Source organism: Atractosteus spatula, chromosome 16 (assembly GCF_055471065.1).
Source record: "Atractosteus spatula isolate fAtrSpa1 chromosome 16, fAtrSpa1.hap1, whole genome shotgun sequence".
Lineage (NCBI taxonomy): Eukaryota > Metazoa > Chordata > Actinopteri > Semionotiformes > Lepisosteidae > Atractosteus > Atractosteus spatula.
Window position 1 is genome coordinate 17,705,595 of NC_142721.1, and position 16,851 is coordinate 17,722,445.

At 53.0% G+C, this 16,851-nt stretch overlaps 1 protein-coding gene and 1 pseudogene across 8 annotated transcripts; both read right to left on the bottom strand.

The window, feature by feature from the left end:
- Window positions 1-75: 75 nt before the first annotated feature.
- On the bottom strand, window positions 76-16,832 carry LOC148819726 (uncharacterized). 8 transcript variants are annotated; one of them, XM_088934816.1, is made up of 15 exons: window positions 16,573-16,832; window positions 14,642-14,843; window positions 14,009-14,190; window positions 13,390-13,521; window positions 13,175-13,313; window positions 12,902-13,088; window positions 12,382-12,520; window positions 10,499-10,666; window positions 9,949-9,986; window positions 9,370-9,399; window positions 6,230-6,396; window positions 3,782-4,161; window positions 3,587-3,683; window positions 1,283-1,466; window positions 76-330 (listed from the first exon to the last, which is right to left on the bottom strand). In XM_088934816.1, the coding sequence occupies exons 2-15, from the start codon at window positions 14,795-14,797 to the stop codon at window positions 167-169; spliced, it is 2,163 nt and encodes a 720-aa protein (XP_088790942.1). In that variant the 5' UTR covers window positions 14,798-14,843; window positions 16,573-16,832; the 3' UTR covers window positions 76-166. The 8 variants fall into 8 exon arrangements, with proteins under 8 accessions (XP_088790942.1, XP_088790941.1, XP_088790936.1 ...); XM_088934815.1 differs by having other exon boundaries at window positions 16,531-16,819; XM_088934810.1 differs by having other exon boundaries at window positions 16,495-16,797.
- On the bottom strand, window positions 1,081-1,252 carry LOC148819727 (U2 spliceosomal RNA; annotated as a pseudogene).
- Window positions 16,833-16,851: the final 19 nt, after the last annotated feature.

Consider the following 16,851-nt stretch of genomic DNA (forward strand, 5'->3'; position numbering starts at 1 on the left):
GTGTCCACGCAGCTGCAGGAGCAAAGGGGACGAGCTGGACCTCTGTCATACTCACAGGCCACAACACGAGGAAGAGCAGTGAAAAAATCATTTTATTTGTACAGTAGCACTACCTCCAAGCACCCCCAGGCCTGCAGGACCAGGGTTCGAGTGAAGGCGGTGGCGGTCAGTCCGTGTCCACGAGGGAGGTCAGCAGGCCACGCTGTCGGGTCCAGCGCCCGTACCCCTGCTTCCACAGCAGCAGAGCTGCCCCCAGGAAGAACAGCACAGCGCCCCCTATGGTCAGCCCCACCGCCAGGCCAACAGCTGTGCCCGAGCCGCCCACCGCGCCTGCAGGCAGAGGGAGGAGAGGCGTCGGTTCCCAGCGGCCGGCCAGGGGAATCGCCGGCCACCTCTCGCGCGAGCTCTCGGTTCCGTTGTTTATTTTTGTGTGGTGTTGGGTTTCTTGTATAAAAAGTCACCTGTGATCGCCCTGAGCACTGCTGGACCTGAGATTCAGGGCTTGGGACCTGCCATCAGTGCAGACAGAAAGGACTCACCTTTGCGTCTCGAGCACGCAGCTGACAGGGACACACGCAGCCGCGTGAATGTGCAGTCACTGGATGTGCAACACCAGAGAGGGAGAGAGATGACTTCTGAGCCACTGAAACTCTCCCAGTACCACTGCACAACCTGCTGGCTTTCTGCTGTACAGAATGGACCACAGCTGATTCTACTTAACCCTAACCCAGCGTTCCTGATGCCACTGAACGATACACTGTAGCTTGTTTGAATGATTATCTGCCAGTGGCCCTGGAGAGCTGCATGTATCTATTGTATTTATTATTTATTTATTGTTCTGTTGATATTTATGGCTCTCTCTCCTCTCGCTGTGGTATAGTGCATTTGCTGAGAGGCCAGCATGAGTAAGATTCCTGTTGCACCTGGAATATGGCGAATGAACTCCTAAGATAAGATCACTTTATTGGCCGTATACAATTTCTTGGACTTGGCCCAACGGAATAGGATTCCTCTGGTGGCCACGGGATACGAACCTTCAAGAACCTTCAACCTTCCAGCCACAGGCACAGATCCTGAGCCACAGAGCCACCACACCGCCCAAACACTGCAATACCAGTCCATGCAGAAGTGGAAGAGGCACGCCCCTGATCCAGCTCCACATACCAAAAATCTGTGTAATACGTGGCCTATCAGATATTAAACTGATAAGAATAGAAACTACACAATATCTGAGCCAGATGCCAGAAGCGTCCTCCATCTCTGCCTCTGTATGGAGCCTGACCTGCTTGTGTTGTGGGCTGGGCCGAGCCTACGTCTCTGATGTAGATGGGGCTGGAGCGGACAGTGTAGAACCGGGACACGATGGAGTCGACCACAGAGCGGCTAGCAGACGGCCCACAGCTGGAGGGACAGCTCTGGGAGCTGCTCAGGGCCAGGCACAGCTGCACAGTGCACTCCACATACATCTGGAGAGAAAGAGAGAGACACAGCTGCACAGTGCACTCCACACATCTGGAGAGAGACAGCTGCACAGTGCACTCCACACAGATCTGGAGAGAGAGACAGCTGCACAGTGCACTCCACACACATCTGGAGAGAGACAGCTGCACAGTGCACTCCACATACTGTACATCTGGACGGACAGAGAGAGAGAGAGAGAGAGAGAGAGAGAGAGAGAGAGAGAGAGAGAGAGAGAGAGAGAGAGAGAGAGAGAGAGAGAGAGAGAGAGAGAGAGAGCTGCACAGTGCACTCCCCACACGTGGAGAGAGAGAGTGACACATATCCTGGGATTAGAGAAACATTCTTCCCTAAATTCAGAAATCTAATCCCAGCATTCCCACACCTGCCAGAATCACAACGGGTCCCAATCCTACTGGGAGAGGGAGGAGGGAACTGGCAGCCCAGTATGTGATCTCCTGTCACAGCCTGAGGAACAGTGAGTCTGTCTCCCAATAACGCTCCATCTGTCTACAGTATATGTCAATATTTAATGATATGTCTTTGTTGTAAATGTCTGTAATATGTCTGTAGATTTTTATTTTACTTTTATTTTTTGTTTTGTTTCATGTGAATTTCATTATTTTTATTTGCTTTGGCAACACTGATTGTACCCATCGGTCATGCTAATAAAGCACCTTGAATTGAATTGAGACAGCTGCACAGTGCACTCCACACACATTTGGAGAGAGAGAGAGAGAGACAGTCAATCTGGACAAGACCAGAGTTATGGTTTTCCAGAAGAAAGCCAGACCTCAGGGAAACAGGTACAAATTCACACTCAACTACTACACATATCTTGGTCTCACCATCAGCTCATCTTAGCGTTTTGACCCGGCAGTGAAGGCACTGAGGGAGAAGGCTCAAAGAAGAGGCTCTTCAACATCAACCCACCAACAAGAATCTGGCACCAAATATTTGAAAGTGTAATCCAACCCATTGCCCTATACGGCAGTGAAGTGTGGGGTCCCCTCTCAGACCAGGATTACACTCAATGGGACAAACACCCCACAGAAACTCTGCACATGGAGATCTGTAGAAACATCCTCCATGTGCAGAGAAAAACTCCTAACAACGGGTGCAGGGCTGAATTAGGCCAGTACCCGCTATTGATAAACATACAGAAAAGAGTATTAAAGTATTGGCTACACTTAAAAAACAGCGACCAAAATTCCTACCACCACAAAGCCCTGCTGAGCCAAGAGCTGAGCCCAAAACAGAGCCCCCTGAGCCAGCTGGTCCTGAGGCTCACTGACCTGAGCCACACCGACACTAACCAGCATCAGGACAGCACTGCTAGAGCACCACAACTCAGACTCAACCACATCACAGCACAATACACACAACACACAACCAGCCTCAGGACAGCACTGCTAGAGCACCACAACTCAGACTCAACCGCATCACAGCACAGATCAAACAGCAGTATCTCACACACTGGGACACACACACACAAACACAAACACAACATAAACTGGAATGCTACAGAACACTAAACAGACAATACACACTAGCCGAATATTTGACCAAGATAAGAAACAGACCCTGATGAAGTACAGGCCCAGTGACCACAGCCTGGCCAGAGAAACTGGACACAGGCAGACCTGGCTGCCCAGAGAGGACAGGCTGTGCTCCCACTGCCAGCGGGGAGAAATAGAAATAGAGACAGAGGTGCACTTCCTACTGCACTGTGGCAGCCCAGTATGTGATCTCCTGTCACAACCTGAGGAACAGTGAGTCTGTCTCCCAAAAATGCTCAGTATGTTTACAGTATTTGTAAATATTTAATGATATGTCTCTGTTGTAAATGTCTGTAATATGTCTGTAGATTTTATTTTATTTTTTGTTTTGTTTCATGTTCATTTTATTATTTTTATTTGCTTTGGCAACACTGATTGTACCCATCAGTCATGCTAATAAAGCACCTTGAATTGAATTAAATTGAGAGACACAGCTGCACAGTGTACAACACACACCTCTGGACAGAGAGACAATGGTTCATTATAAACAGGGAGAGAGAGACAGGTGGATTATTAATACAGGACAAGCTTGCACACAGGCAGACAGACAGGGGAGCAGATGGACGCACCAGATTGCTGGAGTAAGACAGGCTGCCCAGGTTCAGTCTGTAAACCTTCAAGGTTGGGTTCTGAGTGACCACCTGCAGCGTCTCGTTTCCGGCACACCTGGAGGAGAGTGAGCTGAGCTGAGTTGGCGCCTGGCGATGCTGGACAGGCCCTCTGCCCTTGTCTTCCCCCCTGTCTGCCCCCTGACCCCCCCATACCCTCTCTGGATGATGGTGAGGTTCTGGGCGAAGTCCGGCTGGTCTGACTCCACGCAGCGCTCCACCAGCAGCTCGGCCCGGGGGGCGCTGCTGTTGGCGCAGACGTGCAGGTCCAGGAGCTGCGAACGCAGTGCCCTGGTCAGGCTGCGCCCCTGCTGCGCCAGCTCGCCGGGCTGGTGGAACTCCAGCCAGAAGTGGAACTGCCCGAAGGCCTTGGCGTCAGGAGGCAGGGAGATCTCATAGCCCACATTGCCCCCGAGCTGCCTGGCGCTGAAGTGACACACCAGGGGTACCAGCAGGCTGGGCTTCCGGGTGATGGGCAGGGCAGCGGAGGTGCGAGTCCGCAGGGCGTTCACAAACACCAGCTGGGAGTTCTCGTCCTGCAGAGAGAGAGACAGGCCAGGAAGCACACAGCACTACTGCACTCCAAGACTGTGCTGAGACAGAGGGGTTAATACACACTAACACTGCGCTGAGAGACAGAGGGGTTAATACACACTGACACTGCGCTGAGAGACAGAGGGGTTAATACACATTGACACTGTACTGAGACAGATGGGTTAATACACACTGACACTGCACTCAGAGGGGTTAATAAACACTGACACTGCACTGAGAGACAGAGGGGTTAATACACACTGACACTGAACTGAGACAGAGGGGTTCATACACATTGACACTGCTGAGAGACAGAGGGGTTAATACACATTGACACTGCGCTGAGACAGAGGGGTTAATACACACTGGCAATGCGCTGAGAGACAGAGGGGTTCATACACACTGACCTGCACTGAGAGACAGAGGGGTTAATACACATTGACACTGAGCTGAGAGACAGAGGGGTTCATACACACTGACACTGCGCTGAAAGACAGGGGGTTAATACACACTGACACTGCGCTGAGACAGAGGGGTTAATACACACTGACACTGCACTGAGAGACAGAGGGGTTAATACACATTGACACTGCGCTGAGAGACAGAGGGGTTAATATACACTGACACTGTCCTCAGAGACAGAGGGGTTAATACACATTGACACTGCGCTGAGACAGAGGGGTTAATACACACTGACACTGAGCTGAGAGACAGAGGGGTTAATACATACTGACACTAAACGGAGAGACAGGGGGGTTAATACACACTGACACTGCGCTGAGAGACAGAGGGGTCAATACAGACTGACACTGCACTGAGAGACAGAGGGGTTAATACACATTGACACTGTACTGAGACAGATGGGTTAATACACACTGACACTGCACTCAGAGGGGTTAATAAACACTGACACTGCACTGAGAGACAGAGGGGTTAATACACACTAACACTGCGCTGAGAGACAGAGGGGTTAATTCACACTGACCCTGCACTGAGACGGAGGGTTTAATACACATTGACACTGCTCTGAGAGACAGAGGGGTTAATACACACTGACACTGAGCTGAGAGACAGAGGGGTTCATACACATTGACACTGCTGAGAGACAGAGGGGTTAATACACACTGACAATCCACTGAGACAGAGGGGTTAATACACATTGACACTGCGCTGAGAGACGGAGGGGTCAATACACACTGACACTGCGCTGAGAGACAGAGGGGTTAATACACACTGACACTGAGCTGAGAGACAGAAGTGTTAATACACACTGACACTGCGCTGAGAGACAGAGGGGTCAATACAGACTGACACTGCACTGAGAGACAGAGGGGTTAATACGCACTGACACTGTACTGAGACAGATGGGTTAATACACACTGACACTGCACTCAGAGGAGTTAATAAACACTGACACTGCACTGAGAGACAGAGGGGTTAATACAAACTGACAATGCACTGAGACAGAGGGGTTAATACACTCTGACACTGCACTGAGAGACAGAGGGGTTAATACACACTGACCCTGCACTGAGACGGAGGGTTTAATACACATTGACACTGCTCTGAGAGATAGAGGGGTTAATACACACTGACACTGAGCTGAGAGACAGAGGGGTTAATACACACTGACACCGCACTGAGAGACAGAGGGGTTAATACACATTGACACTGTGCTGAGACAGAGGGGTTAATACACACTGACACTGAGCTGAGAGACAGAGGGGTCAATACAGACTGACACTGCACTGAGAGACAGAGGGGTTAATACACATTGACACTGTACTGAGACAGATGGGTTAATACACACTGACACTGCACTCAGAGGGGTTAATACAAACCGACACTGAGCTGAGAGACAGAGGGGTTAATACACAGTGACACTGTGCTGAGAGACAGAGGGGTTAATTCACACTGACACTGTGCTGAAAGACAGAGGGTTAATACACACTGACACTGCGCTGAAAGACAGAGGGTTAATACACACTGACACTGTGCTGAGACACAGAGGGGTCTTCAGATACACAGGAGGGTGGAACAGAGAGATGTGTTGGGAGGCAGGTCTAATACCACAGTCCTTGTTCCACAGCCAATGAGAGGGATGCTGAGAAGGAGGTGGGTGTGGTTTGCGGTGAGGTTGCATGAGGGGTCATTGAGCTGCAGGTCGGAGGGGCTAAGCAGAGGGATGGAGGACAGAGGGAGGGAGAGGAACATGGCTTCTTGTCCACACTGAAACACTGAGAATGATAATGGAGAGACAGGGAGACATTATTTTATTAAAATCCAAACTTGTCACCCCACTGACAACAGACACCCCCCCCTGCTCAGACACCCTTACTGCTCACAGACACCCCCACTGCTCACAGACACCCCCACAGCTCACAGACACACCCCACAGCTCACAGACACACCCCACAGATCACAGACACCCCAACTGCTCACAGACACCCCCACTGATCACAGACACACCCCACTGCTCACAGACACCCCCACTGACAACAGAGACCCCGACTGATCAGACACCCCCACAGCTCACAGACACACCCCACAGATCAGACACCCCAACTGCTCACAGACACACCCCCACTGCTCACAGACACCTCCACTGATCACAGACACACCCCACTGATCACAGACACCCCACTGATCAAAGACACCCCCACTGATCACAGACACACCCCACTGATCACAGACACCCCACTGATCACAGACACCCCCACAGCTCACAGACACCTCCACTGATCACAGACACACCCCACTGATCACAGACACCCCCACTGCTCAGACACCCCCACTGCTCACAGACACTCTACATTGATCACAGACACCCCCACTGCTCAGACACCCCAACTGCTCACAGACACCCCCACTGATCACAGACACACCCCACAGCTCACAGACACCCCCACTGCTCAGACACCTCCACTGATCACAGACACCCCACTGATCACAGACACACCCCACTGATCACAGACACCCCCACAGCTCACAGACACCCCCACTGATCACAGACACCCCACTGCTCACAGACACCCCCACTCCTCACAGACACACCCCACTGATCAGACACCCCCACTGATCACAGACACCCCCACTGATCACAGACACCCCCACAGCTCACAGACACACCCCACTGATCAGACACCCCCACTGATCACAGACACCCCCACTGCTCACAGACACACCCCACTGATCAGACACCTCCACTGATCACAGACACCCCACTGATCACAGACACACCCCACTGATCAGACACCCCGACTGATCACAGACACCCCGACTGATCACAGACACCCCCACTGCTCAGACACCCTTACTGCTCACAGACACCCCCACTGCTCACAGACATCCCCACTGATCACAGACACACCCCACTGATCAGACACCCCCACTGCTCACAGACACCCCCACTGATCACAGACACACCCCACCGATCAGACACCCCCACTGCTCACAGACACACCCCACTGATCACAGACACCCCCACTGCTCACAGACACACCCCACTGATCAGACACCTCCACTGATCACAGACACCCCACTGATCACAGACACACCCCACTGATCAGACACCCCGACTGATCACAGACACCCCGACTGATCACAGACACCCCCACTGCTCAGACACCCTTACTGCTCACAGACACCCCCACTGCTCACAGACATCCCCACTGATCACAGACACACCCCACTGATCAGACACCTCCACTGATCACAGACACCCCACTGATCACAGACACACCCCACTGATCAGACACCCCGACTGATCACAGACACCCCGACTGATCACAGACACCCCCACTGCTCAGACACCCTTACTGCTCACAGACACCCCCACTGCTCACAGACATCCCCACTGATCACAGACACACCCCACTGATCAGACACCCCCACTGCTCACAGACACCCCCACTGATCACAGACACACCCCACCGATCAGACACCCCCACTGCTCACAGACACACCCCACTGATCACAGACACCCCACTGATCACAGACACACCCCACTGATCACAGACACTCCACACTGATCACAGACACCCCCACTGATCACAGACACTCCACACTGATCACAGACACCCCCACAGCTCACAGACACCCCCACTGCTCAGACACCCTTACTGCTCACAGACACCCCCACTGCTCAGACACCCCCACTGATCACAGACACACCCCACAGATCACAGACACACCCCACAGATCAGACACCCCAACTGCTCACAGACACCCCCACTGATCACAGACATTCGACATTGATCACAGACACCCCCACTGCTCACAGACACACCCCACTGATCACAGACACCCCACTGATCACAGACAACCCGACTGATCAGACACCCCCACTGCTCAGACACCCCCACTGCTCAGACACCCTTACTGCTCACAGACACCCCCACTGCTCACAGACACACCCCACTGATCAGACACCCCCACTGATCACAGACACCCCACTGATCACAGATACCCCAAATGATCACAGACACCCCACTGATCACAGACACCCCCACTGATCACAGACACACCCCACTGATCAGACACCTCCACTGATCACAGACACACCCCACTGATCTGACACCCCGACTGATCAGACACCCCCACTGCTCAGACACCCCCACTGCTCAGACACCCTTACTGCTCACAGACACCCCCACTGCTCAGACACCCCCACTGATCACAGACACACCCCACAGATCACAGACACACCCCACAGATCAGACACCCCAACTGCTCACAGACACCCCCACTGATCACAGACATTCGACATTGATCACAGACACACCCCACTGATCAGACACCCCCACTGATCAGACACCCCGACTGATCAGACACCCCCACTGCTCACAGACACCCCCACTGATCAGACACCTCCACTGATCACAGACACTCCACACTGATCACAGACACCCCACTGATCACAGACACACCCCACTGATCACAGACACTCCACACTGATCACAGACACCCCCACAGCTCACAGACACCCCCACTGCTCAGACACCCCCACTGATCACAGACACTCCACACTGATCACAAACACCCCCTCTGAAGACACCTCCCACTGCTTTCTGACACTCCTCATTGCTTAAGAGAGGTGTTGAGGTATGTGGGCACACAGTTTGGGAGTGAATTCAAAGCAATAATGCAGATGCTGATATGGCAGCAGTAATTACTGTCTCCATGACAACAGGTGGTTTATTACTTGTTACCTGATCCAGGGGGGGCGGAGCCTGGCTTCCCTGAGAGAGAGACAGAGGCAAAGAGAGCTCAGACCTCCAGTACACATTGCAGCAACACACAGCAACACACAGGCATGGACAACACGGCACAACAGAACACAAAACAGCAACACACAAGCATTGTCAACACAACACAGCTCAGACCTGCAGTGCACATTGCAGCAACACACAGCAATGTACAGGCATGGATAACACAGCACAGCATAGAGAGCACAGCACAACATAGCACAACACAGCAACACACAGGCATTGTTAACACAGCACAGCACAGCTCAGACCTGCAGTACACATTGCAGCAACACACAGCTACACACAGGCATGGACAACACAGCACGGCACAACATAACACAACATAGCACAGCACTAAACAACACAGCAGAGCACAGCACAACAGAACTAAACACAACAAAGCACAACACAAACCAGCAGAACACAGCACAGCACAACAAAGCACAAAGCAACACAGCAGAGCACAACACAACACATCACACCAAAACACAATACAGCAGAGCAGCACAAGTGGCAAAGGAAGAGAGCAGCTCTCCTTACGCTGTTCAATCCACAGGCACCGGGACTCTGACTGGAACCTGGAACACAGGACAGCTTCAGCTGTCGAGCTGCCCAGCTGTACTGTTCACAATCAGGCAGTCAGCGTGTCACGCAGTGAGTGTGTTCCTGTGTCACTGTGTTCCTGTGTCAGTGTGAACATCAGTGTCAGTCACTGTGTCACGCAGTGAGTGTGTTCCTGTGTCACTGTGTTCCTGTGTCAGTGTGAACATCAATGTCAGTCACTGTGTCACGCAGTGAGTGTGTTCCTGTGTCACTGTGTTCCTGTGTCAGTGTGAACATCAGTGTCAGTCAGCGTGTCACGCAGTGAATGTGTTCCTGTGTCACTGTGTTCCTGTGTCAGTGTGTCACGCAGTGAGTGTGTTAGTGTGTGACTGTGTTCCTGTGTCAGTGTGTTACAGTGACAGTGCATCAGTCAGTGTGTTAAAGTGACAGTGGTAGTGTCAGTGCATCAGTCAGTGTGTTACAGTGACAGTGGGTTTGTCAGTCAGTGTGTCAGTGAGTGAACGGTAGTAGAGAGAGTCAGTGGTACCTGGCAGTATTTATAGTGAAGCAGACAGGAATCAGGAGGAGCAGCTGACTGGTCGTTCTGATCCACGTGATGTTGACTGATGCCAGAAGCCCTGCTCCCTCTGTATTGTCCTCTTGCAGTGCTGACACCTGGAGGCCAGGAGGACCAATGACTGCGATTTCTGACACCCTGAGTACAGTGAAAGCCACATCAAGTTCAAGTTCAAGTTTATTGTCATTGTACTCATATACAGGTATATGGTATAACGAAATGCTATTTAGCTAGCTCTCAGACGATGAGCAGTACAAAAAACAACAATATAATTGTATAAGAAAAGAAAGAGACAACAGGCAGTGTGCAAAACAACAACAGGCAATGTGCAAAACAACAACAGGCAATGTGCAAAAAACAACAGGTAACAGGATCAGATGTGCAAAATCATACATCAACAGAATGAAATAAAGGATAGAAAATTATGGGGAGTGAGCTTCTTGACATGTGAGGTAGAAGTAGATTTCAATGTGTGTTTGAGTTTTTGGTAAGAAAGAAAGCACTGTGAGGTTCAGATCATAGGTGACAGAGGCTGGGAGTTTAATAGTTTGATAGTGCGGGGGACAAAACTGTGTCTGAGTCCGGTAGTCCGGACCCGAATGCCCCGGTACCGTTTTCCAGATGGTTGAGGGTCATACAGTCTGTAGCTGGGATGTGTGGGGTCTTTGATGATGCTCAGAGCTTTCCTCAAGCACTGTCTGTCATAAATGTCCTGTATAGATGGGAGAGCAACCCCAGTGATGGACTGGGCAGTTTTCACCACCACAGGAAGTACAGGCACTGTTGTGCTTTCTTGATCTGACAGGTGGTGTTGAGAGACCATGTGAGGTCCTTGGTGATATGGACGCCAAGGAATTTGAAGTTACTGACCATTTCCACTTTAGTCCCGTTGATGTGGATAGGGGCATGTCCGTTTTCTGAAATTAACGATCAGCTCCTTGGTTTTTCTGACATTGAGGGTGAGGTTGTTGTCTTCAAACCATGTTGTAAGGAGATTGATCTCCTAACTGTAGGCCCTCTCATCATTGTCTGTGATCAGACCTACAACTGTGGTGTCATCGGCAAACTTGATGATGGAGTTGGTGTTGTGTTTGGCCTTACAGTCGTGGGTGTAGAGGGAGTAGAGCATTGGACTAAGCACACACCCCTGGGGGACCCCAGTGTTCAGAGTTAGTGTGCCGGAGGTGTGGTTTCCAAGCCTGACAGCCTGAGGTCTGCCTGTCAGAAAGTCCAGGATCCAGTTGCAGAGGGTGGTGTTGAGACCCAGTGCACTGAGTTTCTTGACTAGTTTCTCTGGAATGATAGTGTTAAAAGCTGAGCTGAAGTTGATGAATAGTAGTCCCGCGTATGTGTTCTTTTTATCCAGATGGGATAGGGCAGTGTGTATGGCAATGGAGACTGCGTCACCTGTGGATCTGTTGGGCCGGGAGGTGAATTGGTACGGGTCCAGTATGTCTGGAATGGTGTCCTTAATGTGCCCCATGACCAGCCTCTCAAAGCACTTCATGATGACAGGTGTTAGTGCCACCGGTTGGTAGTCATTAAGACATGTCACTGTGGTTTTCTTCGGTATTGGGATGATGGTGGTTGTCTTGAAGCAGGTGGGGACTACGGCTTGGGCCAGAGACATGTTGAAAATGTCATGTGTCATTGTGTCAGTGTGTTCACTACCCCTGCCCACAGTCAGAGCTGAAACTGTCATTCTCATCTCAGCACAGGAGTAACACTGAATTCACACACCACCGCCTTGCAATTTAAGGGCAGTTAAAAAATTTCACCTCGTCTGAAAGTGTCCTGGTCACGTTAACAGAGATGGTTTCTAGGTCCCTGACTCTTGGAGACAGAGCACTGACCTGTCCAGAGGGCTCTGGGAGGAGACAGTGATGTTGAGCTCTTCATAGGGCAGCAGAGCTATGCTTGTGCCTCCTGCTGGCGTCTGGCGTGTGAACCTGGGCTGAGATGCAGGGTCACAGTCAGGAACTGCAGCTTCCACTGAGAAAGACAACAGTGTTAGACAGAGTGTTAGTGTGAAGTTACAGAGGAGCTGGACTGAGTGTCTACAGTATCTACAGCTCTGATGAGGTAGTATTAGTGTGAAGTTACAGATGAGCTGGACTGAGTGTCTCTACAGTATCTACAGCTCTGATGAGGGAGTGTTAGTGTGAAGTTACAGAGGAGCTGGACTGAGTGTCTACAGTATCTACAGCTCTGATGAGGGAGTGTTAGTGTGAAGTTACAGATGAGCTGGGCTGAGTGTCTACAGTATCTACAGCTCTGATGAGGGAGTGTTAGTGTGAAGTTACAGATGAGCTGGGTGTCTCTACAGTGTCTACAGCTCTGTAGATGGTTTCGATGGTTTTGGTGTGTCGGTACCAGTGATGGTGAGCTGCAGTGGAATGGAGCTCAGTGGGTCTCTGGTTCTGCTCAGGGAAGGGAGTCCTTGTTCTCTGTCGGTGCTGTGGGACAGGTTGAGGGGCTTGTGGGGGAAATCCTCCAGCACCAGCTCCAGTGAGAACTGCCCCAGGGGCCCGGAGCCTCTGTAGTTCAGCACACAGCGCTCCTGCAGAGACAGCAAGACAGAGACAGGGGCTCGCCTGGCTGCCCCTTTCCCAGCTTGGGCACGGCCTGGCCCTCTGTCCCCCTCACCTCGTCCATCTGCAGGAAGGCATGCTGGGAGCACAGCTGGCACTCTCCCTGCTCCTGTTGCCCGTAGCGACAGCGCACCCTGTCTCCGTCTGCGTCCCACACGCTGAGATTGATCTGGCGAGGGCAGTTTGCAACGAGCCTGGCAGGCAGAGAGCAATCAGGCTGTGCTCTGCAGTGCCCTCGCAGTGCCCAGCCTGGTGCTGAGAGACACTCACCTGATTGGGGGCAGGAGGGCCGCCTGCGGGGGGCTGTTCACAGCACCGGTGTCAGAGCGCAGAGCCAGCTGGGCCGAGAGGGGTAGAACCACTGCAGCTCTGTCTGCAGCACGCCAGCAGCACAGACTGGGCCTGAGAGAGGAGAGAGAGAGAGGAGAGAGGAGAGACAGAGGAGAGAGAAAGGAGACAGTGGGAGGAGAGGAAGCAGAGAGGAGAGAGAAAGGAGAGAGGAGACAGAGGAGAGAGAAAGGAGAGAGTGGGAGGAGAGGAAGCAGAGAGGAGAGAGAAAGGAGAGAGGAGAAAGAGGAGAGAGAAAGGAGAGAGTGGGAGGAGAGGAAGCAGAGAGGAGAGAGAAGGGAAAGAGAGAGAAGAGTGAGAGAGGAGGAAAAAGCGAGGAGGGAGAGAGAGATGGAGGAGAGAAAGGAGAAAGAGGATGAGAAGGGAGAGAAAGGGGGGGGTGGGGGAGAGAGTAATAAATCTGTAAATGAATCTTCATTAAGACACTGAACGCCTGGTACAGCAGAGTGCATCGGTGGGCAGACGGATGGACATGCTGTAACGGACAGGACTCACAGGCACCCTCCACTGCCGGCAGGTGGGGCTTATAGGTCGTTATTACCTCAGCTGCAGTGGAGAGGAGTGGTTGCCAGGGACGATAACCCCCCCGCGGAGGAGACACCAGCCGGGGTGTGGTGTGAGGCCCTGGGGGGCGGCGAAGGAGGTGCAGTTGTCTTCCCCACACACCCCCGGCAGGGCCGCAGGGCAGGGCCGGGCAGCCAGTACACTGTACTGCACTGACACCTGGAGAGACAGGACCTGGGTCAGCTCTGCCAGAGAGCGCTGGAGGAGCTCTGAGAGACAGTCAAACTGCTGTTAGCTACACAGGCACGTGCATTTAAGACCTCAAAAGAACAAGCCTTTACACAAAGGGAGGTGGGGGTGTGGAACAAGCTGCCAAGCCATGTAGTTGAAGCTGATGCATTCAGGAAACAGTTGCTTGAGATCTTTTAGATCAATTAGCTCCTAATGAGCCCACAGCCCAGACCAGTTGCCAGCGAGAGGTCAGTCGTCCGTCTACAGACTCAGCATCTCCTGTCATGATGTTGATGTTTCCGTTTCCTACGTGACAGCGGACGACACCACAGGTCATCGGACCCAGTGTAAAATCAGCCAGGTGTCGGTCCGGTTGGGAATCTCGGTCAGTCAGTTGACAGCCAGTGGACTGACCGCTCCCCCAGCTCGGGACACTCACCTGCAGGCTGGCCCCCTGCCCCAGGGGCTGCACACTGACCGAGGAGCCAAGGTAGGACAGATCTGCGGAGGGGCGCCCCAGACGCCCCCAGATCGTCACCAGCAGCAGCCAGCGTGACGCTGACGCCCCCGCTGTCCCCCACACTCTGCTCAGCATCGTTTTCACTGACCCCAGGTCAGCGTCCGAGGGGAAGGTCTGCCCCCTGCTGGACAGACAGAGAAGTGTGTTAAACATGCAGCGCCACTGTGACAGCGCTACTGTCACCTCCGAATGCAAGATCTTGCTCTGACTGCTGCTGAGAACTACTCACTCCTGCTTACACTGAGACCCTCTGGCCCTGTCTCACTCCTGCTCACACCGAGACCCTCTGGCCCTGTCTCACTCCTGATCACACCGAGACCCTCTGGCCCTGTCTCACTCCTGATCACAGTGTGAGTCTTTGTTCCTGTTTCACTCCTGCTCACAATGAGACCCTCTGGCCCTGTCTCACTCCTGATCACACCGAGACCCTCTGGCCCTGTATCACTCCTGCTCACAGTGTGACCCTCTGGTCCTGTCTCACTTCTGCTCAACTGAGACCCTCTGGCCCTGTCTCACTCCTGCTCACACCGAGACCATCTGGCCCTGTCTCACTCCTGCTCAACTGAGACCCTCATGCCCTGTATCACTCCTGCTCACAGTGTGACCCCCTGGTCCTGTCTCACTTCTGCTCAACTGAGACCCTCTGGCCCGTCTCACTCCTGCTCACACCGAGACCCTCTTTTCCCGTCTCACTCCTGCTCACACCAAGGCCCTCTGGCCCTGTCTCACTCCTGATCACAGTGTGAGTCTTTGTTCCTGTCCCACTCCTGCTCACAATGAGACCCTCTGGCCCGTCTCACTCCTGCTCACACCGAGACCCTCTTTTCCCGTCTCACTCCTGCTCACACCAAGGCCCTCTGGCCCTGTCTCAGTCCTGCTTACACCGAACCCCTCTGTTCCCGTCTCACTCCTGCTCACACCATCCCCTCTTGCCCTGTCTCACTCCTGCTCACACCAAGGCCCTCTGGCCCTGTCTCAGTCCTGCTCACACCGAACCCCTCTGGCCCTGTCTCAGTCCTGCTCACACCGAACCCCTCTGTTCCCGTCTCACTCCTGCTCACACCATCCCCTCTGGCCCTGTCTCACTCCTGATCACACCGAGACCCTCTGGCCCTGTATCACTCCTGCTCACAGTGTGACCCTCTGGTCCTGTCTCACTTCTGCTCAACTGAGACCCTCTGGCCCTGTCTCACTCCTGCTCACACCGAGACCATCTGGCCCTGTCTCACTCCTGCTCAACTGAGACCCTCATGCCCTGTATCACTCCTGCTCACAGTGTGACCCCCTGGTCCTGTCTCACTTCTGCTCAACTGAGACCCTCTGGCCCGTCTCACTCCTGCTCACACCGAGACCCTCTTTTCCCGTCTCACTCCTGCTCACACCAAGGCCCTCTGGCCCTGTCTCACTCCTGATCACAGTGTGAGTCTTTGTTCCTGTCCCACTCCTGCTCACAATGAGACCCTCTGGCCCGTCTCACTCCTGCTCACACCGAGACCCTCTTTTCCCGTCTCACTCCTGCTCACACCAAGGCCCTCTGGCCCTGTCTCAGTCCTGCTCACACCGAACCCCTCTGGCCCTGTCTCAGTCCTGCTCACACCGAACCCCTCTGTTCCCGTCTCACTCCTGCTCACACCATCCCCTCTTGCCCTGTCTCACTCCTGCTCACACTGAGACCTTTTGTTCTTGTCTCACTCCTGCTCACACTGGGTCCCCCCACCCGTCTCACTCCTGCTCACAGTGAACCCCCCTGTTCCCATCTCACTCCTGCTCACAGTGCGACTCTGTGGCCCCGTCTCACTCCTGCTCACACTGTGTCCCTTAGTCCGTCTCACTCCTGCTCAAACCGAAACCTTCTATTCTTGTCTCACTCCTGTGTCTCCGGTATGAAGGTCTGGTGTGTCGTGTCCAGTGTCTCTGGAGGGTCCTGTGAGTCCAGTGTCCAGTGGCACTAGAATGTCAGTTGTGTCCAGTGTCCCTGGAGTGTCAGTTGTGTCCAGTGCTCGTGTCCGTCTCAGCCTGCACTCTGAGCTTGTTTCTTCCTCTTGCAGGAAGGCTGAAGGAGGACAGCAGCAGTTCCAGAAAGTGACGTAGAAAGAGGCAGAACTGGACCAACAGGAGAGGAGAACAAT

Coding starts and splice junctions, on each gene's coding strand:
- LOC148819726 (XM_088934816.1), bottom strand. CDS start 14,797: ATGCTGAGCAGAGTGTGGGGGACAGCGGGGGCGTCAGCGTCACGCTGG. Junction 13,522..14,008: donor TCCTCTCCACTGCAGCTGAG/GTAATAACGACC, acceptor CTCCTCTCTCAG/GCCCAGTCTGTGCTGCTGGC. Junction 331..1,282: donor CCAGCCCACAACACAAGCAG/GTCAGGCTCCAT, acceptor CTCTGCCTGCAG/GCGCGGTGGGCGGCTCGGGC.